This window comes from Dunckerocampus dactyliophorus, chromosome 21 (assembly GCF_027744805.1).
Source record: "Dunckerocampus dactyliophorus isolate RoL2022-P2 chromosome 21, RoL_Ddac_1.1, whole genome shotgun sequence".
Lineage (NCBI taxonomy): Eukaryota > Metazoa > Chordata > Actinopteri > Syngnathiformes > Syngnathidae > Dunckerocampus > Dunckerocampus dactyliophorus.
In genome coordinates this window covers 4,405,703-4,431,938 of record NC_072839.1, presented here as the reverse complement: position 1 = coordinate 4,431,938, position 26,236 = coordinate 4,405,703, and the positions used below count along the sequence as shown (strand labels likewise).

Sequence of the window (26,236 nt, the reverse complement as noted above, 5' to 3'; positions counted from 1 at the left end):
CAACGTCTTTGAATGCATCTTTTGAATGACTTATATTTGTATTTTAGTTCATTTAGCCATGTTTATGCTTAGAAATGCTTAATTGAATGTTTAAATAACTAATAATAGCACCTAATAATAGCTCTTATATTTAATATAATATGGAAATAACAAATAATATTTATATAAAATAATGCATATTAATTTAATAATAATTAACATTTACAAGAGTCTCCCATATAGGTTGAAATATTAAAGAAAAACATGTATTTTAACATGTAGTTGCAATATTATGACAAAATAAAATGACTGAATAAAATTAAGAAAATTCAAGAGAGCAAACTCAAAAGAGCAAGCTGAAGTGCTTCTGGCCATGTTATGTGGGACTCAAGATTGTCACTATATATACAATATTGATATAAAACTCTCAGGACACGTGTTGCGCGCTAATGTTAAACTTTCATGCCAAGTCAGGGCTCCACAAAATATGGTCCCGCAAGTTTGAGGCCCCCTGATGTAAATGCATAGCAGTGCTCAAGCAGTTTTGGTAAAGATAATCACAGTATGACTCTGGCAAGTGTGCCAGCCTTTCTTTTTGTACAAGAACAGACCACACTGTCGTCACTCCAGGAGGGTGAAGTGGAGGGGGTTCAAGATTAAACAAAGCTACAGTACGGATGCTTGTGTGCACAGTCTTAAACTGTCTGGGATTAACCCCTGAGCTCTCCTGTTACGTTTGTGATCAATGGGGAGTGGTGCCAATTGTGTTTAAGCTGTCTTAGTGGGAACACCCCAAACACTTCTGCGCACCAGTAAACCCTGTCCTGTTCATATTGACTAACAATTACACAAATGAAGTGTGTATAATCTCTTCCAGTTAACATGTGCTGCAGTTTAATAATGTGTCATGTGATAGAGGAAGGTAGACAACACAGTCACCCCATGCAGTGCCTGATGCTGCAGCTTATGCGTACTGTGTGATGTGTGTGGCTGGCTGTGTTTATGTTAAGAGTGACTACAATAGTCCCTCCTTGTCCTCCGTGTGTTCTACGAGCATGGCGTGCAACACTCATCTGAATGATTCAGAGGTCGGGGAGAGACTCCTCAATGTTTCATATGAGGTATAACATGCTCAAGTAGGCTAGGAGAGGAGAGAACGTCTCCAAAGAGATTAGCAATGGCAGTAATGAACGTTTCAAACATGTATTTTCTCTTGTTTTCTCTGTTTTTAATGCAGCTGTTTCACCTCTGCCAAGGCTGGGAGTTTTTTCTCATTTTTTAATATAACAGGCTGGAGTTTGTTCAGGGGGAATGAGCCCATCACGGTGACTGAATTTTTTAAAAATGTCCCGCTATCAGGCAGTGATAGTAGAACCACAGTTGGAGTGGGCACATCCATCCAAATATTGATAGTATCGATACCAAGGGTAATATCAGTATTCAGACTTGTCAGTTCTCTTCCACAATATGTTCAATATTTGTGTTTTTGTCTTCATAATATTCGACTGTTGATATTGTGTTATTTACAGTATATATTGATATATATTGCACAATTGACTTTACTTTTCTCTAACAATTAATTCTATGTAATAAGTTACATTGTCTTATGTTGTTGTGTTTATAAATTTAGATTCTAAATAAATTAATGTCAAACAAAATTAATAATTAATAGAAGAGAAATCCAAAGATCTTGAAGTACTGGTATCGCTATGAGCGATACTGTCCCTGTAGGTACTTGGTATTTCATAATGGGTAAAAATGTCTCCAAAATGCGTATTTTCATAACCGTCAAACATTTAAAAAATGTCGTATGATATGTGATTTGAAAGAAATGTAATATGTGCATGCAGGGTGACGATATGTAACGGTCAACTCAGGTGTTGTCTGTGTGTATTTCATATGGAGGTCTTGGTAGCCGTCTCAAATGACGATCAAAAGCCAAAATACTGTAAGCCAACATCTTAGCCATCACTTGACTGTTTAGGGTCTGTTGTAAGTAGTAGTCACATTTTTCATTCAAGCGAGTTTAAACAAGCCCATCTGTATTGACAACGGCACAAGAATGATTGTCTTTATTTGCTGGTAGACACTGAACTGTTTCATAAGGCTAAAGGTCACATTGTCTCAACACTGCTCTCTGTTGTCAGTCGTGCTTTTTTAAAGAGCTAGCTCATTGATGCGAGCGCTGATTCAATGAAGTATTTAGAAGCACAGCTCGCCAGAGCACAGTTTGGGAATAAAACTGTTACTTTGCATAGACGAGTACTGCACATGCATTACTGTACATGGGTTTCTCAGGACATCCTTTAGGTTTTGCAACTTGCTTGTAATCTGATTGAGGAAGACACGGTATGTGCAGTAAATCCAATCTGGTGGCAAATCTCTGAGCTGCAATTCTTTTTTCCACATTACTAGTAAATACAAGGGTGTGTACAAGTACTTCTTGGTATTTGCACAAAAAAGACGTTTACATTATGGAAATGTCCTTGTGTGCAAGGACTGCATGTAAAAAAATATACAAGTAAATATAAAAACCATTACAAAAATATATTGCTATCAAATTCAAGAACAAATTTAACTAAATAATCATGCTAACATGCAATATTAATCATTTCTTAGTTATATATTTATTTTCTTAGTTATTTTTCTATCATTTCCTCCTGCTGATACTTTATCTTCTTATAGCAATGTCTTAATTTTTTAAAATCTTAAATGCACATTTTTAATGTTTAATGTTCTACATCTCTATAAACAAGGAAGCCAACTAAAAGAAAAATAGAAAACATGTAAACATACAGGTAATAGTAATAGTCATAAAATAAAATTATATTATTAATAATAACATTAATATAGTAAAAAATTATTAATACATATATAAAATAAAACTAAAAATAATCAATGATGATAATAATATCCATCCATCGATGTTGCTTATCCTCACGAGGGTTTCGGGTATGCTGGAGCCTATCCCAGCTAACTTAGACTGGGATACAGGGTACACCCTGGACGGGTCGCCAGCCAATCACGGGCGCATATAGACAAACAACCATTCACACTCATATCTGTAGACAATTTAGAGTTGCCAGTTAAACTAACATGCATGTTTTTGGAATGTGAACCTTCCAACTCCACAAAGAGATGCCCAATGGAGATTCAAACCCAGATCTTCCCGATCTCCTGACTGCGTGGCCAACATGCTAACCACTAGGCCACCGTGTGGCCCATAATAATAATAATAATAATAATAATTAATAATAATATATAGGTAGGCTTGCATACTTTGATGAGACCTCGTTGGCCCCTGGTAATCAAACCAGAAACATAGGCCAAGAACTGAGAACATAAAAATAAATAGTACATTATTAAATAATTATATGCTTATTATAATATTATCACTATATATTGTACATAATATATATAATTTTTATATATTGTGTATTATAAGTAATATAAAAAATGTATAATAATTAGTAATATTGATAACTAATTGTCTTATTGGCTATGCTATTATTATAATTATTATGTCAATTTGGACCAGCACCACATTACACAGCTTCATAGACAGACAACATGTGCATGCCAGAATTATCTCATGAACATGCATGCATGCATCATTCAGAGTAATTAACTAGGATGTCGTAAAAATGCACCAGAACATCATGAGCTCTTCCTTGGCCCTTGTCCCATTTTGTTTAAGTGGTGGTGAACTCCCTGGCAGATGCAATAAATATCAATTATGTGTCGCTAATAAAAAGCTCTCCATGTGTAAGTACTACTATAACTCTACTGAGACAGCTATGTGACTCAAAGACTTACAGTAGGAGGTACAGTATACAGAGGGGAAATTGTGGCATTGCTTGTTGAATCTGGTAGAGAAAACATACATAATTCTTGTCCCTTTTGCATTTGACAAGAAACATGATTGGCGTGAAGCTGCGTGAGCTTCTTGTGTATGTCTGACAGCGACCCCCTGATGGAGGTCAGCCTTCATAAGTTATTGTCCTGGCAGACAGACCACCAATGGGATTTTCAGATCGATGCACATTAGTAAGTCCGCTTATGTGATCAATGCGATGTGTAAAATAGGATCGAACGGTGGCAACTGTTGACAGCTGAGCCTCTTCACGGTCTTAACGTCACTACTGTGGGTTTATCCATGCAGGAAGAGAGTGGAGGAATAATAATAATAATAATAATGACTGGGGCCAACTTTTGGATAGATGCACTTAGTGTAATTTCCAATTTCATGTTTTATTTTTGTAATCGTGTGATTTTTGAGATTAGACTGGCTGTGAGCCCTTAGTGGGATTGAAAGTACTTGATTTCCTGTGTGCTTGAATGTACAAAAAAAAAAAAAAAAGGATTATTCTCTTAATCTGGTTAACAGTCATCATCAAATGTCAGGCCAGCACTATATTTCATCCCTCATGCAGTCGACTCATTATGCATGCACACAGACGTACACGTTTAAAGGTTCCCTATTATGGAAAAGTGAATTTTTATTCGGGATATAACAGCAATATGTGTCCCTAGACACCAAACGTGACTTGTTTGCTCCAAGAGCTGCTGAAATGGTCACTTTTCAACTCAAGTTCTGAATTTTCAAAAATGTAATTCCTTTTTAAAAAATTTTTTTTAAAATAAATAATTAATTTAAAATAACCAATTTAAAAATATTTTTAAATAATTGTATTACAAATAAATAAATAATAATTGGGGGGAAAAAACTAATTCCATGATGTCACGTCACAAAAAAAAGGGACAGAAAGCAGGCTTTGCTACACATCTTAAAATAAAGCCTCTTAAATGAAATAGTAATAAGAGAACAGCTCCTTACTTGTATTACTGTGGTTGTCTTGCAGGCATTTCTACCTACTTAAAATGTTGTTCCAGGCTAGTCTGGAAGGATTACCTTCCAGATATCTTTGTTACAGCACACCGAATCCGTGACCCGTCTAGCATTCATTCATCTTTATCCTTAATCATGGTCGTGACAGTCGAGTGGCCAACATTAGCGGGGGTGTCTCCTCTCGCTGAGCTTTTTATGAGGTTCATTTTCACTTCCATGGTGATGAATTTCCTTTTCCTTGGCACACCACCACTTGAGAGACATAGTGGGGGGCGGAGGCAGGCTTTGCCACACGTCTTAAAATAAAGCCTCTTAAATGAAACACTAATAACGAGAGAACAACTCCTTTTTATCCCAGTAGTGGTCTTGCAGGCATTTATACCTTCTTAAAATATTGCCCCAAGCTAGTCTGGAAGGATAACATCAGATCTCCTTGTAACAGCGCACCGAATCCATGACCCCTCTAGCATTCGCTAATCTTTATCCTGAATCATGGTTGCGACAGTCGAGCGGACAATATTGGTGGCCGTGCTTCCTCTCTTGGGAGACATAATAAAAGTAAACAATGTAAAAGTTAACCTAAAAGCAATGACAAATCCATATTTTACTGTAGATGAATTTATTATCTTATTCATTCTCAATAGTGCGTCCTGATATTCATTAAAAAAAAGAAGAGCAATGCATTTCTATAGGTGCAATATGACATGATAATGAAGCTTTCCATAGAGATTTAGACTATACAGACATGAACGTGGTCCATTCAGGACCATTATGTAATAAGCACAGAATCACATGAAGAACAAGCGCCTCTCCCCACACACATTTCAGCAGGTCATGCGCGCCACTCCGAACTCCAGACTCACCACAGCCGGCTCCTCTTTGGCCAGCTCGCTGTTGTATGTCCCTTCCAGCTCGCCGTAGCTCTGCTTGCGGCTCTCGGTGCCGCTGCTGCCCTCAACTGTCCGCTCCGTGTCGGTGCTCTCGGTGGCCTCCTCGCCGACCTCTTCGTGCTCGTCGTCGTTCTCCTCCTCATCCTCCTCTCGCTGCCGCCGCGCCTCCTTGTGGTTGACGGGCGCCCCCAGGATGAGGGTGTCGGGGCGTGGAGGGAGGGGGTTGGAAAGTGAGCGGTGATCCCTGGTGGGAGGAGGTGCGGGGGGGTCTGCGGTCACGATGGGCGTCATGCCGAGCTGGTGAAGCCTCTACATGCAAAAAAAAAAAAGACTTATTTTTACTGAAGTACTCTAATTTATCAATACAGTCTAATATAGATTATCTTTGACTAGCATTTTAAAGGTAGGTCCATAAAAACAGTAACGTAGTCCTGTCATACAAAGGATCTTTGACTAGCATTTTTGAAGTAGCTCCTTAAAATAGCAGAGTGTTGCTGTCAGATAGGGGATATTTGACTGGCATTTCTATAGTTTGTCCTCAAAAACAACAGAACACTCCTGTCACATAGAGTATCTTTGACTAGCATTTTGTAGTTGGTCAACAAAAACAGCAGAGTGCTCCTGTCATATAGAGAATCTTTGACAAGCGCTTTTGTGGTAGTTCCTGAGAAACAGCAAAGAGCACTCCTGTAATATCGAGGATCTTTGATTAGCGTTTTTGTGGTAGATCCTTAAAAACAGCAAAGAGCACTACTTTCATCTAGAAGATTTTGTAGTTGATTCTCAAAAACAGCAGAATTGCTCCTTTCATATAGAGGCTCTTTGACTAGCATTTTTGTAGTAGGTTCTTAAAGACAGCGGAACGCTCCTGTCGTATAGAACAGGGGCACCCAACCACTGTGCTGTGGCCCAGTGCCGGTCCACTGGAAACTTTCAGGTGCAATGATAAAATAAAAGTGCATATAACTATATTGAATTTTATGTAAATGCATATACATTTTGGACATATGGGCCATTATTCCATTCAAAAAAATAATACATAAATAGAAATCCCACAGATTATGCATGTTTATGCGGTGACCAGTCCCAGTTTGTTCGACGGCCTTTGAACGCACCGTAGCTGTGTGCGTGTGCTAACTTTCTCCCACGCTGCACAGATAGGCTGCCATACTGTATTTTTCCCGTTTTCATTTCACCTCGTATTTGTTCCCAAATGCTGATACTATGTGGGAATGCATAAAGGTAAGGTCTGATGACGTTATTGAGAGATAATGTGCGCATGTATTCAGTGTACAATCTCAAGTTAATTAAAGCTAGCACACCGCCTGTCACCACACATATCAAACAGCTAAACAAACTCCAGTCTCATACTGGTAGACGGTGGAGCTTTATTCATTTTGTGCTTTTAATTTGATGTACCTATCTTAGTTTTACACAATACAAAATAAATAGACAGCATTAGATCGCTATTATGTATCCCCCCCACCCCCGGAGCTATGGGGGAACACAAGACGGTCCGTGGTTGCAAAAAGGTTGGGGACCACTGATATAGAGGATCTTTGACATGTGTTTTTGTAGTGGGTCCTTTAAGACAGCACAGTGCTTACTTAGTGTTTAAATTATACATCCATACATCCATCCATTTTCTGTGCCGTGTGACCATTTTAAAGTAGAGATAGCCTTGTGTATACAAAATAAGATTAATTTGGAGGAAAAGAGGAGTTTTCCCTCACAAAAGGTTGTAATGTTGTGCCTTGACAGCATTAGTAAGCGTTAGTGTGTGTTCACTCACACTCTCCAGTGCTTGCAGCTTGCTCTCTGCCTTACGATTGTTCTCTCTCATCGTCAGAATGGTTTTCAGGATGGACTGTCGGGGATGCATGGAGCGATCAAACTGGTGATACATGTTTCTCCAGAACCTTTTATACACAAACACACAAACCACATTTATGGAAAAAATAATAATAATAATAATAATTAAAAAAAACTTTTCATGATAACGTGACAGAGAAAGGTGCACAAAGAAGGTGGCACAGACTTAAAATGATAGGGCAAGGTGCAGGGCTCCAGCACCGGGTGGGTTTCGGCGTATGCTGGGTCATAGAAAGGATTCAAGTAGTTGTGTTTTTCGCTCAGGAGGTGCGCCCACAATGAGTGAGTCCGCTCTCTCAGCCTGGGACACAAAAACACCCATCAACACAGTTTAGTACTCCATACAGGCTGTGAACAGGACGATATGCAGTGCATGTCCATCAGCCTCGGCTCTGTGTTGCAGACTCACTGCAGCTCTTCCCTCTGCCTCTGGTTGTTGCCGAGGAAATTTCCGTACTGACACGAGTGGACGTGCTCGTGGATCTGCAGCAGGAACCACTCGCTGAACTCAAACACCTGAAAAAAAGACTAATTGTAGAATATATCGACAGAATAACGCCATGTAGTAGAGCACAGGCACCTGAGGGAACTGCTCAGACAGCTGCCAGACACACTCCAGGAATTGAGTGAAGATGGGCGACACTTCCTTTGAGTCTCCATCCAACTGGTCACACCTGCGAGTCAAAACTCAGCATATTTATGTTGGAGTGAATATGTGGAGCGTAACAGGATAAATAGCAATTTTCTAACCTGTCTGCAAACTTGTGGCCAAAGGAGATCCAGTCTTTCTCGATCAGCACCTAAAAAAACCCAAACGTGAGAAAGAGGCCAAGGGGGAAGCAAGGAGATCCAAGTATGTGAGTGGTACCATGAAGCCCTTGATGGTGCGGTAGTAGGGGTCCATGAGCAGAGACCCCAGGGAGCACACCTGGGCCGTCCGGTCCCACCCGTCGGAACAATGAACCAACACGCTGGCCCCTTCCACCGTCACAGACTAGTAGTTGGACGATAGGACAACAATAGTGACACACACCAGATAAATATTTCATATTAAATACACAGTAGCGATTCTGTTAGGAATTGCGTATGAAGAAACTTGTTCTTGTAAATACATAGCAGTAATACGTTAATCTTTCCATCATAACAAATCAGTTTACTCATGGTTGCTTTTCTGGGCATTCAAGGACAGAAGCGAAACACCGAAACAATAAAACCAATAAACAATAAAAGGTCAATTAAAATGAACAATAAATATTTGATAAATGCAAAGTTAAATCAAGATACAGTAATCCTTTGCCACTTTGCACTTTTGCAGCTTCACTATCACGTTTTTTCAAAAATAAATTACTAAGTCGAGGTTGAATACAGCCTATTATTAGTCAAAAAATATACACCAAGCAAATTGTACGTGGGTTTTTTTGCCAAAATAAAGCATTTTCAAGCAATAAAAATTGCGAAATGAGTCTATATTGTCTTACTTATGTCTCATTTTCTCTTATTGGGTAATAGGAGTGGAAAGGTAACTATAGGGGTGTTATGTCATATCTAGAGGGCTCCAATAATGTTAAAAACAGTATTCAGAAGGTCGTAAACTGGTTTTCTATGCCATAACTATGGAAATATTCAATTTCTAAATAAGGAATCCTATTTCGTGGAAATTCACTTATCACAGTCTGGCCCGGAACCAATTAAACACGATAAACGAGGGGTTACTGGAGAGACGGGATTGACTGGATTATGCCAATCTGACCTGGCTCCCCACACAGTCGTGAAAAAAAATGAAGAAATATATTTTAAACATATAATATAATAATAATAATAATAATAATAATATGAAGAATAATTTCAGAATTTTCTCTTTTTTTTTGCAGAAAACATCTCTTTCACCTTAAATTGGTAATGTATAAATATGTGATAATACAGATAAAATGTACATGTCTATGGACATATCTGTTTTTATGCTTCATTGATGTTTTTTTGTCAGGCATTGAGATTTTGCACTTTGTTTCAGCAGTCCTTGAACACACCGTAGTTGAGGTGAGACCCAAAAATGTGTCAAATGTCTTAACTATTCGTTTTAACATTTACCTTAGCCAGAAAGATAGCTGCATCCACAATAGCCTTGATGTGCCTCAACCAGCCACAGCTCTCCAGTCCAACCAGGAAGTCGCTCATGGTGAGAGCCCTCGTTCCGGTAACTGAAGTACACAAACATATCTCAAGGCTCACGTAGCAAATCTACTGTGCATGTGTGAAGCCGCGGTGTGTGTCATTATTCAACCTTCCAGCAGCTTCTGCAAGCTGGCCCTCATCACGTGGATGTTTTCGATGCCCACAAACTGGAAGCGGATGTTGGAGTAGTTGTCCTCGTTCTCGTAGCCTTTGCCCGCCGCTCGGTTGGCGAGCGCGTTAAGCTGTGGGGCGGTCACAAAAACAAACATGAGACGAGGAGGCAGTGGTGTTTAAAGAACGGCTTTTAAGAGAACGGCCTTACTTTCGGCCTTGTGTCCATGACGTAAACAAATCGGCTGTTGTGGTTGGCCTTGCTGATGGCCTGAAGCATGCTCTCGTCTTCTAAGCATCGCGCGCTGAACCCAGACAGAGGCTGGCTGCACCGACACACTGCCGCCTGTCCCCATAAGACACACACATTTCACCACATTTCTACACAGCTAATTTAAGGCAAGGCCGGTAAAGTACTCTACAATACAGACCTTCTTTTCTTGGTAGAAGTAAGTAAGCACGGGGAAGCGTCCTTTGCTCCTGAACTTGGAACTGCCCACAATGATGGGCTTACTGGCCGTAATGGGAACATACAGGTCACGTGGATACGTCTCACAAATCTGTGGAGCAAATTTAGACAAGCATGCATAAGACCAATGATATGTTTTAATGGGCCCAGCTTTGTGTATTCTGTGTCTAGCGCCGCCCTTTAGGTACCGTAAGCCAAAGGAGGGTCACTAAAAGTGGTACAGATTTGTCATTTTGGTACCCTAGAGCAGTGATTCTCAACTGGTGGGTTGCGCCACTCTTATAAAAAAGAAAACAATTTTAAATTTTGTATTCTTTTAAAATAAATATATTTTTATGTTTTGATTTTAGAAGTTTCTCCAATAGAAAAACGCAAAAATATGCAATATTTTCCAAAATAATACAGTCTTGACCAAGTCAATAGTTGATTGTCATACATTATTACTTACGGAGCAGTATTTTTAAAGATTTTTCTTACTTACTAAAACTTGGTTTTTCAATAGAAAAAAACAGAAATGTGCAATATTTTCCAAAAATCCAGTCTTGACTAGTCAATAACTGATTCTGATGCTTTATTAGTGACATTTTTAGAGATTTTTCCAACTTAAAATAAATGTCGTTATAATTGGAGTCAGTGGGACCAAATCGGTCCCCAGAGTATGAAGTACAAGTACATTTTCTATACACCAAAAGTAGCGACGGTACATGTTTTGGTCTCCCAAGCTGCCCCAATTAATTCATATTGTGCTTTTATTCTAAAGGTTTTTTTTTTCTACGTTATCTATGAATCCACCTTAACGTGGCAACAACGCTCTGTAGTGATATTTGACACCCGCTGTCATCAAAGAAGACCAACAACGTTAGAACGATGGTAAGATGTTGAATGTGGCAGCCCTGTCTCTTGTTGATCCTTAGAAAATGTTATGTGTTATGCTTATTACGGTATATATTAGCTATTTCTTCGTTATTGTCATATTTGGATGTGTTTGAAATCGCCATGTAAAATAGCCAATGCTAACTGAAAATTAGCATCCAGCTAGCACATTTGTTTAGATAATGCTTCTTGTTTATGTTGCATGTCACGGAGAAACAATGGAAATGCAGGAAAAAAAAATTACTGAAATAGTGGAAAAGGGAATTTATGATGAGTGTCGATAACTTAAGTAAGAAATTATGGAGAAATGTTACCTGTGTCTCATTTTAGGTTGAATGTGTGTTTCCCATTATGTCTATTGTAACAATAGTGAAGCTTTACCGCCCCCTTGTGGACAAACATGTATGGTAAACTGCTTTCACTGCTACTCAATGGCGCTTTCTCTCCCTCACTGACGTATTCTGCTGCACATCTTTACAAAGACCCAAACATCATCCACCTTGTAATCTCGGTTGACGTCGGTGAGTTGCCATTGGTCGCAGGGGACACCCATTCTCTCAAACTCCGCCCCCAGGTCAATGAGCTGCCACCCTTCCTCTCGCTGCTGGTCATTCTGTTTGGGGTTGTAGGAGAACGCGTAGAGCTCATCGTACGACTCTGCGCACAAAAGAGGGTGAGGTCAAAAAGACAAACAGGCGCAAATGGCTTCGAGACCTGACGCAGCCAAACCCACCAGGCCGCAGAAGACGCAACAGCGAGCTGTAGACGTCGTGGCAGTCGCGTTCTCGCTGCACCACGAAGTGAACCACTCGGAAATTACGACACTGAATGACCAGCGGACATCCTGTGGTGGTGAGCGACAGCTTCTCCACGGAAGCGATGTGGTGGTGCAAAATCTGCAGAGGCAAATAATGCACATGCACATAATGCACATAACGCTTATTGCACTTGTGTACATTTTCCATAAGTGTGTTTTCTTTATGTATCATCATTTTTTATTGTACTATTTTACATTTTCACATTCATAATGGGTTTTATTGCACTTGTGTACAGTTTATGTATGATAGCTTTTTTATTGCACTCTTGTTCCTTAAGTACAGTTGCTTTTTTTTATTGCAATATTGTCTATTTTCTTTATGCATAATATATTTTTTTACAGCACTGTTGCACATTGGCTGTGTGTAAGCACTTATTGCACTCTTGTTACTTATAATGGATGTTATATTGTACTCGTGTACATTTTCTATGTGTGTAACAGCGTTTTAATTGCACTGTTGTACATTTTTATAATTATAAAGGGTGTTTTATTGCATTCGTGTACACCTATATGTATAAACAGCTTTTTTTTATTGCACTATTGTACATTTTTATATTTGTAATGGATGTTTTATTTTATTGTACACCTTTTGCAAATATATAATAGCTTTTTTGTTGCACTGTTGTAAATTGTAATGAAGCAGAACATTGAAAACTGGACTGTATTTTCGCTCTGACTTGTTTCTGTTTTTTTTTGTTGTCCAAAACGGTAAAAAAAGCCCTGCAAATGCACACGACAAAGCTGGAAAAACATGGATCCACTCACCCAAATCTCTTGGCCGGCAGACGCTGTTGAGCCGTTGGCTCCGCTCTCCACAAAGATGAGGTGCGTGGCTGTGAGGTACAGTGTGCCGCTAGTGGATTTGTTGCTGAAGCGATCCAACAGTCGCACCTGCTCCACCTGCAAGTGCACATCCAAAAACTGACTTGGAGGATGATGTCGTGGTAAGAAATTCCATTTTTATTCCTTTGCAAATTAAGGAAAATGTCCTATTACGTCCCTGTCCTGCTTTAAGTGACAATGATTTTACTTGACTTACTCTTTGCTGTCCAATAAAAACCAGCACGCCACCGGCTCCATTTGGCACTATCAATAAGTTAAATTAAAGCAAAACTTGTGTGAAAGTATAATCTGACGAGACTTGCTGATGCCTGTGGCAGGTTTGACTTTTTAGGCATATTTTACCACAACAATCATGTTGAAGCCCACATTGTACCACTTTTAGGGCTTTCAACCGTGGATAGTCCACTTTTATGACAATTTGACCATGCAAATCAGCTAACAGAGCAAGTAGAATATTTACTCGTCACATGATTTTTTTTTCTTCCACAGGTTATGATCCACCAGCTATACGTATACAGTAGATATTTGCTAATGCACAAGTGTATAGTGCATATATTGTACACCGGGGTTGTCCAAACGTTTTCCAGCAAGGGCCGCATAGTGAAAAATGAAAGGGTGCAAGGGCCACTTTGATATTTTGTGAAACAACACATGTAGATATGCTAAGAAGTTATATATACTGTATTTCAAGAAAAAAACTGCATATCAGCTTCGTGATATTGGTCAAAAAAAAAAAAAGCCTATGATTAGTATGAACTTTGCTCTGTGCTCCTTTTTTCACACAATGAAAGCTGTGGTTTTTTTCCATTCTGCTGTCTTTTTTCCAACTATTTCAACGTTTTTCTTGTACAGGTTCTTCTTAATATTTTGACTTTATTCCCGCAAAATTACAGCTGTTTCATCATTTTAAATGTAATTTTCCAACAATTTCAACTTTCTTCTTGTACTTTTTTGTTTATACCTTTATACCCACAGTATTATGACTTTATTCTCGTAATATTATAACTTTTTCCCAACCTAATTGTCCAAAAATTACACTTTTCTTTTTTTGTTTGTTTCTCAAAATATTTGGACTTTAAAAAAAAAAAAAAAACTTTAAAATTCCTACTCTATGCCACTAAAATGCCATTTTTCCTCATAAGATTTCAAGTTTATTCTTGAAAAATTGCGACTCCATAGAATCCGACTTTTTTTCTTGTGCAATCACTTTTAAAATAGCTTGCCAACTATTTGAACTTTCTTCTTGTAATTTCAACTTTATTCCCATAACATGACTTTAATCATGTAATTTTTTACTTTTTCCACAACCTAATTTTCCAAAAATTACGTGATTCGTTGTTTTGTTTGCTTCTTATATTACAATTTATTTTATTTTTTCTTTAATATTTAAACTTTATGCTAGTAAAATGAGATTATTTTTCCACATTATTCTTGTAAAATTATAATTTTCTTTTAATATTTTTACTTTATTCTTGTAAAATTACTGTTTCTTGTAAAATTACAGCTTTTTTCTCTAAACAGTTTGACTTCATTCTTGTAAAATGACTGTTGATCTTTCCTTTCATGCTGTTTTTTGTTTGTTTGTTTACATTAAATTATAATTTTAGAATGTGCCATGGGCCAATAAAAAAACAGCTATGGGCCGCAAATGGCCCCTGGGATGCACTTTGGACACCACTGATACACACAGAAGACAATACTAGCAAGCTGCTCTGTGTGGTCAAAAGGATGTTGTGTTTTTGTTCCTGCAAACTGTCCAAATGGATCATTTATCATTGCAGCAGTTCTTGTTGACTCAGACATCCTTTTGTTTCCTCTTTCCTGTCCGTGTCAGATACGACGACGTGACAGCACGTGTGTTCAATTCCGGAAGTCGGTGGCAGAGCAAGTAAGCGAGATGTGGTAATGTAAAAAAATAGTAATACATGGCTTTATAGCTATGAATAGCGCCACCTGTTGTCTTATTCCCAATCTGCGGCGCTTGTTTTTGCAGTCAGGCTGATCTTCATTAAGTGATTTAGCCTGAGGTGACTGACTTTCTCAATCCAATTCCCCGGCAGCCCTTTTTGCTCTTTTGTTCGCTTTGTATCTCTAAAGCAATATTGATTAGTAGTTGCGTTTAAAACGGATTATGAGGCCTTTTATGAGAGCGCATAAACAGCCACACAGTGCTGCGGGAACTTTGCGGAATAACAGCCTCTCTGGAGTCTTTGACGTGATCGTTCGCCAAGAGGACTTTAAATGAATCAGTATAGAATTCAATCAATAACTGGAAGTAGAAAATAGAAAGAGGGCAACGCAAAACAGCTCACAGATGCTTGTCACGTCTGAAACATCAAGCTAGGACACCTGCACGCCAGGATGCATTTACTTAGCGCCAACGTGCGCATTACAGTTAATGACTACTGTTTTTCAACGACCAGTTCTAACATCAGGCCGAGATGCTCGTCGCGCATCCCATCCGCTTGAAATTAGCAAGAAATGTTAGCTACCTTTGGGGTTCGGATATGTTCCATGTCTCCCGGTCGTAACAGATGTTGTCAGCGACTGCAGAGTTCACACAACGCCTTCCCTGTATAGCTCTATCATTGATAAAATGCTAATAAGAAGCGCTACACAAACAGACCGTGCGATGTCGACGGCATTCGATGCGTTTATTGTCAATTACTTTACTCCTGCATCCGCGTAAAGTGCTCGACGATCATGCCTACGCCTGCGGTGCACGGTCTTTCAAAGTAAGAGCCCAAGTGTCGCTGGCATGCAGGTTAAAACAAGCTAATCTAATGTTAAATTAGACTAATGTCCTTGTGTTTGATATTTAACTTAAACAATGACTGTGTAAGTGATGCGACTTCTTCTAATGTGGCCGCTTATTTGTTTTTGTTTTTATTTTGATATTTCAGTTGAACGTTTGTGGCGCTAACTTTTACCACAACGTCAAGCGAGTTTGAGACTTGCATTTTGGGTAATGTAGGCGACATTACTGTTACCCATAATGCAACAACGCAGGCGGGGAATAGGAAAAAGCACACCATGCGTGGACTTGTTCATCGAATTTTGCTGGCTTTTGACTCCTGAAAAGGAGACACTTCATTACCACATACTTTGGACAGCAGTAAGACTTCAGTCGCGTTGTATTTAAAAGATGGTGCCGATTGATAAATATTTTTTTTCAGTAATAGTGTAGCTCAGGCCCTCACGCGGGCATTTTGGCTAAGCTAGCTCGTGGAGATGCCGTGTTGGCTCCGCTAGTGTGGCGAAAGTAGAGAGTTTTCCAGTGGTTCATGTGTAAATTACAATGTCTGGATTTAATTTCGGGACGGGAACTCTTGGTTCCACCAACGCGGGAGGAGGGTTTACATTCGGAACTGCAACCAGGTAATGGAAGTGAAACGAGTTGGCTAACGTTAGCCTAGCACAAGTAGACAACAATAATTCATACAACCTGTACACCTTAGCGTTTACGAGCGAGACGTCATTGCATGCATTAGCATTTGCAGCGTAACTCCTTTTCTGTCAGTTAAATGTGATAATTCGTCATCTTTTTGCCCACGGCAATTCTTTAAGTGCACCCGCGGCAAGTACTGGTGGCTTCTCCTTTGGAAATGCATTGGGTACAGCTGCTGCGACCCCTGCATCTACCTCCAGCAACACACCATCGCTTGGCCTAGGAGGAAGTCTATTTGGTCAGAAACCCACTGGGGGGTTTTCTTTTAATTCACCTGCCACAGGTAAGACACGGCTACAAACCCACTGACAAGACCAGATATTGTGTGTTTAAATGCTACCTGAAGCACATGTTTTGATCCTGTACAGGTGCCGCTGCTGCGCCTACTGCTGGTTTAACATTAGGTAAGCGTGCATTATAATAAGTTTGCAAGTCTGTCAATGACAAAATGATAACTGGTGTTATTGTATAGGTGCCCCAGCTTCCACGACATCAGTCCCCACTGGGTTTAGCCTGTCCTTCAACAAACCCACCGGCTCCGCCGCACCATTCTCTCTCACCGCAACTACCACCAGCGCCACATCAGTACCCGCTGGAGCAGGTTTAACATTCGGCTCCGTCTTGTCGACGGCGCCACAGCAACCCGTGGCAACAGGCTTCACGCTCGGCCTCGGCGGCACAACCACCACGACTGCTGCCGCAACAGTGCCGTCACTGGGCGGGAGCCTTTTTTCCAGCACTGCGGCTACAGGTTAGATGACAGCATTTAATTTAACAATGCATAAAAGTGATTCATAACATTATCGTCTGTTTACGTGATATTCCAGGTTTGGGGCAAACCACGCTTGGAGGAGCAGGCGGAGGGTTAACATTAGGTTCTTTATTAAGCACGTCAACAGGAGCCACGGCAGCACCTGCTCCCAGTATTGGCTTGGGTGGGGTGGACTTCAGTACGTCCTCTGAGAAAAAGAGTGACGCATCATCTGGAACCAATGCCCAGTAAGTCATGTTGACCTGTGTTTTTAAATAGGTAAAGTATCCAAATATACTGATATGGTAATATAGTTACAATTTTCTATTAAGTGTAAATACTGCTAAATCACCATATGCTGATACTGTAATTAAAAACCTTATTAAAATAAAATATTTTATATTGTAGGTATAATTGTAAGTGTCAACATTTAATTGTGGAAGAATATTCGTATAACATGATTTCATATTACATATAAACCACATTAGCGGAAGAAGATGGATAGATGGATTAAATATAAAAATACTTTTGTATAAATCGGATTTAATACATACTGATGAAATATCACAATTTCTTTCATAATGTAATAATGCCACTGCACAATTTGTAATGTGTTTTTATTAACAAAATGGAAAATATTTTATATCTGAAATATATTAACTCATTCAATACCAAAGATGTATTTATACGTTGTTGTTTTTTTTAAAACCCAAATGCTCGCTCCCAAAAATGTATTTATGCATACATCTTTTACGTTTTTTGCGCGAGAGGCAAGAAGAGGTGATGACACAAGTGCACAATAAAAGAGGTGACTTCAAGCAGTTTTAAGCCATAAAAACGCCCAGAAGGTGGCAGAAGTGCATTTGATAGAGCTTGGCATGGATCTTTTGCATGTATTAACAGCTGGACAGCAAGGAGGAAGTGAGCCAGCGGAGGAGTGTAGCATGCAGAAGGTTACGCATTGGAGGGAAATTTTAACAAATGCGCACACACACACAGTTTGTTCCAATTGTGAAAATTGTAAATAGTTCATGGTGTAAAGCAACTATTTTTTCTGTTTATGTTGTGGTGCAGTTGTTTAGATATTTGAGCTGTCACAAAAGCAAAAAAAAAAATGGTGTCAAAGTGAAGTTATGCTTGAAAAGTATCTTCACAAAAGCTGTTTTTCTCCCCTTTTTTAAATTGGGAACGGAAAAAGGCAGAAACAAACTTTTTATTCTGATGGAAGGTGAGTCTAATCTTTTTTTTGGTAGGTTCTGTGTTTGTATAGCCATACAACATGCAATATTCTCTCTGCCTTGAAAGATGAGTCAAAATCGTCTAAAATGGCCGGTACTGGAGGGGATGTCTTTTGAAAAACCGCTGGGATTGAGTTACTTACTAAAAAAACATGGATTTACAAATAAAGGCACATAAACACCCCAAATATTATCTAAAACGTTTGGTGCGCTCTGTAGTTGAATGAACATCACTTGGCATTGAGGAAATAAGTTATGTTGCACTACAAAAACACAATACTGTACTTCTACATTTTAAAAAATGACTTTACAAAATATGCACTTAAATGCCTTCAGGTAGTTTGTGGTTGCTCTTTCATTTTGCTGTAATAATAAACAATTTTTCTCTCATCCGCTAAGGGACAGTAAAGCTTTAAAGGATGAGAACCTGCCCCCAGTCATTTGTCAAGATGTTGAGAATTTCCAGTAAGTGTCACGCAGAATGGGCCTCCTGGTCGTACGTCTTGAATGTTTGTTTCAATTGCCCCCTTTTTTTTTTTTTTTTTTGCTAGAAAATTTGTCAAAGAGCAGAAGCAGGTTCAGGAGGACATCAGCAGGATGTCATCTAAGGCAATATCCAAAGTGCAAGATGACATCAAGACCCTCAAACAGCTTCTGTCTATCAGTGCCAGCGGCCTGCAGCGCCAAGCTTTGGCCATTGACAAGCTGAAGCTGGAGACGGCACAGGTAAACACACGCACACAAAACTGTAAGACTTATCTTAGATTTTGTTGTGCACTTGAAATCTTTTTAAATATCCTGTACAGTAAGCCTTTTGCCACTTCGCACTTCGAATTTCATGGTTTCACTCTTTAAAAAATGATAAATCACAAATCCTGATCTGGAATGAATTACTTAAGGAATGTGTGATAAATGAGGGAATACTGTATTCTCAACAAAACTTAACATGCAGTCTGTACCAAAAGTGGTCAAATCTGTTTTCCTCCTTTTTCTATATTGATTAGGAGCTGAAAAATGCTGACATAGCCCTTCGTACACAAAAGACACCCCCGGGTCTTCAGCATGAGAACACAGCGCCGTCTGAGTAAGTGGAGCAATCTGATTGGCCACCTTTAGCAACCTGTTTCACAGACAGAATTAAGTTTTTTTTTTAATTATTTATTAGCTATTTTCGCTGCCTGGTGGAGCAGTTTGAGGTGCAGCTGCAGCAGTACCGGCAGCAAATAGAAGAGCTGGAGAACCACCTGACCACACAGAGTAGTGGCTCTCACATAACCCCTCAAGGTAATAGGCATCACTTTTGCCACAGTCAAGTATAGAGATGCTTAATTTGATTATGTATCGGTCTAAACTGTTCTTTATCTGTTCCAAGACCTGACTATGGCCATGCAGAAGTTGTACCAGACCTTCGTTGCACAGGCTGCCCACCTCCAGTCTGTCCACGAGAATGTAAAGGTCAGCTTATAGTTTATGAAGTCATTGACATGTTAATTGTCAGATTAATATTAATCCATCCTTATTTGTCTTTGTACCTTTTAGATCCTGAAGCACCAGTACCTTTCTTACCGCCGAGCCTTCCTGGAAGACGCGACAGACATCTTTGAATCCAAGCGGGTGTCCACCAGGAAGTGGCAGAGCACGCCGCGTGTGACCACCGGTCCGGCCCCGTTTTCCAGCGTGCCGAACGCGGCAGCGGTCGCCATGGCAGCCACCTTGACCCAGCAACAGCAGCCAACTCCAGGTCTGACTGCCTACAAGTTTTAGAACCTTGGAGAGTTTAGAAAGGACACGATAATTGGGTGAATATATAGTGATGTTGGCGTATAGATGGTGCCGAGCTGTTGTATTCTTTAATACGTGGGGGAAAAAAATAGTTTTCTGCCTTACTATCACGTCTCTTGAGTCCTCAGTTTACGGGCTAGATTAAGTTAACTATCTAATGCGCCTTATTCTGCAATACCAGGGTGACACTTTTATTAACCACGGCCGAGCCTAAACAATATTTGGAATGTGACACAACCGGCCAAGAATACACACAATCACATCTCTCCCTGACGGGCAACTACACTAACTACACTGTATTCCACGCTTGAAATGAGCCTACCTAATCAGTATTTGTTTTTTTTTGATGAAAGGTACAAAGACTTTGCTGTGCGATTTAGATATTTGAGCAAGTACTTTTCTGAATGAGAAGTAAAGAAGCTGCTTGTTGATTTATTACATCAATGAATGAAAATGTATATAAACTGCAGCTTTAGTTGAATTTTCTTTTGTAGCGACTATCGCCTACTAAACAAGACCGATTTTAATATAGCTCTTAATTGTGTGCACGAGGAAGATGCTGGACTTGCTTTTAAATACTTCACGCAATGGTTGACTATACAGGGTCTGTTCGGTAATATCTAACACTTAAGGCTACTCTTTTTGTTTTTACCATATTCTTAGTAATTACTCATTTACATTACCTTGTATTGAGCCCTATTATCAACAAATGGGTTGCCAGCTTGTGACATTTTCCACACAACAAAAGATTATTGCTAGAATAAATGAGCTTATATACAGTAAATGTTACATATTGTGCTGCACGGCACTTACAGTATGTCCAAAACACGCACACACACCCACATACAAATAACCTACTACTTAATACACTAGAAACTGCGCAAACTGTTTATACACATAGTATTGTTCCACCAGCTGAGCACTTCATAAGTGATGTACCGTCACATCAGGGCACACTGTCGTGTATTTTTGCATGTACCCAATGACTTTATATTGTGAATATAACTTATGGTAAGGAACCAGCATTCAAGGCGCAGGGGTCAAGAGCAATATTCAAGTTGAGAGCGTTTGTTGATTTTTTCCATACTTGAATTCAAACCTGGTTTTAGTTTTCAAATCTTTGCAGCCAAAGTGTAAATACTCCAGTTAAACTATACTGGTGTGACTCTTTTTTTTTTTTTTTAAGTGTCTTTGTAGCACACGGAGGAGCCACCGTAATTCCTGATACCAAGTAGTCACTGCAGTTTTTTTTTTTGTTTTTTTTTTAAGTTATCGGTAGTTAAAATTGCAACTTTTTAAGTTTTACTACAGTGGAACCACGGTTAGCGTCATTAATCCATTTCAGGAGGTCCAACTCACACCCAAACACAGTTTTACATGTAGAAAACAAATCAAAATGGATTTAAATGTACATAAATGACAGGTGAAAGGGATAAAAGAACATTTAATGGCACCTTTTGTTGACGAAAGCGTTGACTAGCAGCGATACTTTGCTATGAGTTATTTCTTGAATTTGGTAGTGTTTCTAACCTTTGCTGGAACTTGCAACGTTGCTTGGCTCCTTTTGTGTGTTTATTTTGCAGCCGTGATCAACAAGACGAGCAAAAGCTTGTGACGTAACTGTTAGCAAAGAACTACAGAGTCAACGATAACTACAACAATCTAACAACTATTCTGGTATTTGATTAATCAAGCAGAGCTATTATGTTGATGTTTTAGGCAAAACAAGATATTCACAGCTTTGATATTGGAAAACAGTGATGGACCTTTTTGCCTCTTTTCTGATGTTGCGTACCAAATCACTGTTTGTATTTGGGTGTTATTGATTTGGTCCGTCTAGGGCAGGCGTCGGCAACCTTGTAGCATCAGAAGAGCCAGCATATTAAAACCCACTTGGAGCTACAAAACTTATTATACCTCTTAATTGACGCTAAACGCTACATACAGTATATAGTTTTCTTTTGTCTTCTTGTCCCTCTTGGTGCAGTGATGAGCCACACCTGGCATTTAGTCATGTTTCTTAAGCCTTTTTTACGCCATCTCCACCAATTTCGGATCAACATTTGCAATAAAAGTATTGTAACACATTGATTAGTTCCATTTCCAGTACCACTGTCCATGTTGCTTTAGTTGTCATTGTTCGTTAGCGACAAAGGAAGCTGGCAAGTCGACCAGAGACAGTTGACTCACCAGAAAACGCTGCCCCCTTGCACTTTGGCAGAGAATTGCACAGCACACTCTGAACGTTGACACAGAGGCATACACCAGGTGGAGCCACAGCAGAAGGAGAAACAAAGGTTGCTGACCCCCGCCTGGTCTAGGGCCTAACCGATGATGCGATTAACGACAAGCTTCAGATGAATCGACTGAGAAAATAATCTGTCAGTTGGTGAGATGAAGCTACGTTACGAGCAGAGTTGGACTCACGCAGTGTAGTAATAACGCGACAAGATGTTATTGGAGGCGAACAGAGGCAACATTTCTGTGTAAATTTGACGGAAAACGACAAAATCCTCTAACCGGAGCGTACGCTAACTGAGCTTCCACTGTAGTTGCCTGCAAGGTCCGAACTCAAAGCGAAGTCAGACGTTAACACGCACAAAACAGGTAGTTACTTTGATGCACTTTTCCGAGTTGGAGGTCAGAAATATAAATGCAGCATGAGACTTTGTCATTTCGTAGACTTCGTGGACTATCAGAGGAGGTTTGTTCAGTATTTATTGAACTATTTATCTGTTTACATGCGAGACAAACAACACTGGTAGGCTGTTGTTCAACTCCTTAAAAAAAAGTGTTGGTGTTGTCCCAAAGCAACTTCTTTACATTTGTGCCACCACGTGAAAAATCAAAACGTGCCAAACGACTCAGGACAGCACAGGAAAGCTACTAATGAAGTTCGGAACGCAAAGTTGTTCTGCCGTTACTTAGCACTTGCTTGTATTTAAGAGAAGTCGGTGTCGTGAACTACTGAATAATTACATTTCTTGCATTACATCCGTTTTTTGTAAATGTACCAATGGTAGGCTGGATAATACGAGGAAATACTTGATAATTTCACCTAAGGGCTACTGGATCATTTCACCTTCAAGTTCCGTTAAAGTGTGAACGCCAATCTACTCCAACCAGAAGCTTTGAATTCATTCTATGATCAAGTAGTTGGCATCCGGAGGTGTAAGGAAGCATTGTCCAGATGCTTTATTTTTGAACATAATGTCTTCCACGCACGTACTTGGCGTACTGTGATTTCAGTAGTGTTTGGTACATGAAGCCAGCAGTGGCTGTCCCAGACTGTTTAGGATATTCCTTTTGACTACTCATCTTTAAGAGGCTGGATTGACTCATTTTAGACGAATGAATGTGAGCAGGTCGCCTTTCAAAGTCTCACAAACGTGTGTAAGAATACACCGATAAAGAGCAATGGACGTAACAGTTGAAACTGCTGAAGCGATGACTTTTTTTTTTTTTTTTTTTTAGCAGTTTTTAGTAGACTCATCCCTTAGACGGCAAATCCTTGTGTCTTATCTAACTCTCCAGTGCTTTGACTTGTATTTAAACCTATATAACCAATGCCTGTTGATACAGTGTATTTAATATTTAATATGGTGTGCCTTTTTAAAAATATATTAAATAAGTGTGATGCTTTTTTTGGTCTTTTTTTTTTTTTTTTGGAAACAGATGCTAGTTCATTCACTCTCAAATCTTGAATCTTCTGAAACTTGTCAAATGCAGTAGCAGTTAGTCGTTCCTACCAATCGTTATGTTCTAAACTGTTTGTGTCTTCATGTAAGTGGAGTTGCGTATTAAATTGACAATAAAACAAAATTTTAAACAAAAACTCTTGTCCTGTTTTTTTTTTTTTTTTTTTTTGACTCTTTTCAAAAGTTTTTTTTTTTTTTAAAGAGACAAGTTTTGGAGTGAAAGAACTAGCTGAGTTTTTTTTGCATATGAAATAGTAGTAAATACATATAAATCACTGCTTCTCAAACTGTGGTCTGAGCTCCACTGGTGGTACGCTCCAGCTAATGGTACACAGGAATACCAATTTTCATTATTTATTTTTTTTTTTTTACATAAAAATACAATCACATTAAAATTGTATGAATAAAATATTTTTGAGGTGTGACTTTTTGTAAAAGGTTTGAGAACCACTGATCAAACTAAGGGAGTTACTTGATTTAATTGGGTAGACTGAACATGTTTACTGCAAGTATGGCAAATGCAAAGCATTTTCCCTTTATTATTCAGTCAAAGGACAACGTTATTTGTTAAGTAGGGGAGGACACAGCAGTGTTAAAAGGAGTAAAGCATCTCTCTGTGCCTTTAGGGACCCAGGCACCCTTGGGAGGAGGGTTCGGAAACCCCTTTGCCACAGCGGTGGGCACTAGTTTGGGCTCGACCACGTTGGGAGGTATCACCGCAGCCTTTTTTTGTTTGTTTTTTAAACTTTATGTGTGAGTGAGGAAACAGTGAGTGTGTCGAGACTGAGCTTGGCTTTTCAGTTCTGCGTTCACACCACAAGAAAATGCCCGATGCTGTGCTTCATGCAACGCTAACGTGGTGGTCTGAATGCACAGCGAGTGCGGCCTTTGCTTTGCCAAGCTTTGTGCTGTCAGTGCAGGCAACCTCAAGCTGACTCCCCCTTCCCCCCCGTGTGTGTGTGTCGCTCTCTTCCCCAACAGGTTTTGGTGCAGGGCCAGGATTTGGTGGGGTGGGGACTGGGGGTTCTTCTTTTGCCTTCACCACCACCACTAAGCCCACAGGAGGCAGTCTGAGTGCAGGTACATGTGTACGGTAACACCACACGCATGACTCACTAGCATGAAAGACTCGGGCCTTGTATGAACTGTGTGTGTGTGGGGTGGGGGGGGTGGGGGGGGGGGGGCTGTTATGATCAGGTTTGCTTTAGGGTGCTTGAAATGCAAGCTACTCAATTCACAGATTGAATAATTCACCTAAATACTTTTAAATCCTTCCACTATTTCTTTGAAAATTGAGTTTACACCCCACCGCGGTTTCCTCAAATTGTGGACTCCGCTGTAATAGATGCCTTGTCACAAATACACCGTCAGAAAGTGTCATTTTACTACAATATTGTTTGAGATAAAAATCTTGTTCTACAAAATGCATGTGTACTCCTCTGTGGTACGTGCCTTACTTATGCCTTGTCAGACAGTATGGAATCGGCTTGTAAGCTTTTCTTCCTTGTTTCCAGGTTTTGGCGGCAGCAACGCCTCAGGTTTTAACTTCAGCAACCCCGGCATCAACCCGTCGGCCGGCCTGACCTTCGGGGTGTCCAACCAACCCGCCACGGGCTTCGGCACGGGAGCGCCCATGTTGCAGCTCAAGAAGCCCCCCGCCGGTAATAAGCGGGGCAAAAGATAGACTGGAGAATCTTAGGATTGAGCAGATGTAGCTGCTTTAAAAGCCTGGTTTCCGTACAAGCTACCAACTAGCTGACAAACTTCACGAATTGATAACGTAGCAAGTCGTTAACTTGGCTCTAGCTGGTGTGCTTGGTGCCATTTTGGGACAATGACTGCATGATTAACCAAATATAGCATCAAACATGGTGAATGAACTGGGACCAAATCCTTTTTGGACAACTGTTGTTGTTGCACTGCAATGCTTTTGGGAATGCCAGCTATGTTTGGAGCCTTCGTGGCTTTGCCCAAGTTCCGTCCAGAGTTAGAATTAATAGAAATATACAGTACTTTTATTTTTATAACAAGAGGGAAGTAACATTCTGGTGAAAGGCGACGAGCATCATCATGTTATTCATTGCTGAGTCCTGGACAACCTGTGTTGTTTTTGCTGTCACTCATTCTCATTGTTTCATACTGTAAGTACCTTTTGAACACCTTTTATTTTTTTCATAGATGTACCAGTTTATGATGTCAGCTTAAGAAGTGGTGCACTGCGTATCTCAAGCAAGATCAGTGTGTCATGTCTGCTCACGTGTATGTGCACAGGGACGTTGAGGGTTTTTGTCAGCTGAGTCAACATATGCTGATGGTTGTACTTTCATTTTCTAATTACTGTCTGTGTACAACTGAATTTTCCAGATGTGTTTGATAAGACACTTTCATATGTGATGTTTTGCCTTTGGACAACATCACTCCAATAAATGTTTGCTAGAACAGAA

The 26,236-nt window shown here is 39.8% G+C and overlaps 2 protein-coding genes across 10 annotated transcripts; one reads left to right on the top strand and one right to left on the bottom strand.

Annotated features, from left to right (window-relative positions):
• Positions 1 to 5,104: 5,104 nt before the first annotated feature.
• Positions 5,105 to 15,576, bottom strand: mtmr6 (myotubularin related protein 6). Its single transcript, XM_054765865.1, has 15 exons — positions 15,368 to 15,576; positions 12,798 to 12,932; positions 11,949 to 12,111; positions 11,715 to 11,872; positions 10,305 to 10,433; positions 10,085 to 10,219; positions 9,872 to 10,004; positions 9,679 to 9,788; positions 8,459 to 8,584; positions 8,341 to 8,390; positions 8,171 to 8,264; positions 8,000 to 8,106; positions 7,757 to 7,891; positions 7,511 to 7,637; positions 5,105 to 6,027 (listed from the first exon to the last, which is right to left on the bottom strand). The coding sequence occupies exons 1-15, from the start codon at positions 15,389 to 15,391 to the stop codon at positions 5,653 to 5,655; spliced, it is 2,001 nt and encodes a 666-aa protein (XP_054621840.1). The 5' UTR covers positions 15,392 to 15,576; the 3' UTR covers positions 5,105 to 5,652.
• nup58 (nucleoporin 58) lies at positions 14,408 to 26,236 on the top strand. Of its 9 annotated transcripts, none has more exons than XM_054765867.1 (15): positions 14,408 to 14,763; positions 16,443 to 16,606; positions 16,692 to 16,727; positions 16,796 to 17,074; positions 17,151 to 17,322; positions 18,273 to 18,302; positions 18,712 to 18,777; positions 18,864 to 19,038; positions 19,317 to 19,396; positions 19,478 to 19,596; positions 19,685 to 19,767; positions 19,852 to 20,053; positions 24,419 to 24,502; positions 24,774 to 24,872; positions 25,307 to 26,236. In XM_054765867.1, exons 1-15 carry the CDS (start codon positions 14,636 to 14,638, stop codon positions 25,474 to 25,476), a joined length of 1,887 nt encoding a protein of 628 aa, XP_054621842.1. In that variant the 5' UTR covers positions 14,408 to 14,635; the 3' UTR covers positions 25,477 to 26,236. The 9 variants fall into 9 exon arrangements, with proteins under 9 accessions (XP_054621842.1, XP_054621846.1, XP_054621847.1 ...); XM_054765869.1 differs by lacking the exon at positions 14,408 to 14,763 and adding an exon at positions 14,799 to 16,253; XM_054765871.1 differs by lacking the exon at positions 24,419 to 24,502 and having other exon boundaries at positions 14,409 to 14,763.

Coding starts and splice junctions, on each gene's coding strand:
- nup58 (XM_054765867.1), top strand. CDS start 14,636: ATGGATCATTTATCATTGCAGCAGTTCTTGTTGACTCAGACATCCTTT. Junction 19,597..19,684: donor CTCTCACATAACCCCTCAAG/GTAATAGGCATC, acceptor ATCTGTTCCAAG/ACCTGACTATGGCCATGCAG. Junction 20,054..24,418: donor GCAACAGCAGCCAACTCCAG/GTCTGACTGCCT, acceptor CTGTGCCTTTAG/GGACCCAGGCACCCTTGGGA.
- mtmr6 (XM_054765865.1), bottom strand. CDS start 15,391: ATGGAACATATCCGAACCCCAAAG. Junction 11,873..11,948: donor GTTGCGTCTTCTGCGGCCTG/GTGGGTTTGGCT, acceptor TTTTGTGCGCAG/AGTCGTACGATGAGCTCTAC. Junction 8,585..9,678: donor CAGCTATCTTTCTGGCTAAG/GTAAATGTTAAA, acceptor TCCAACTACTAG/TCTGTGACGGTGGAAGGGGC.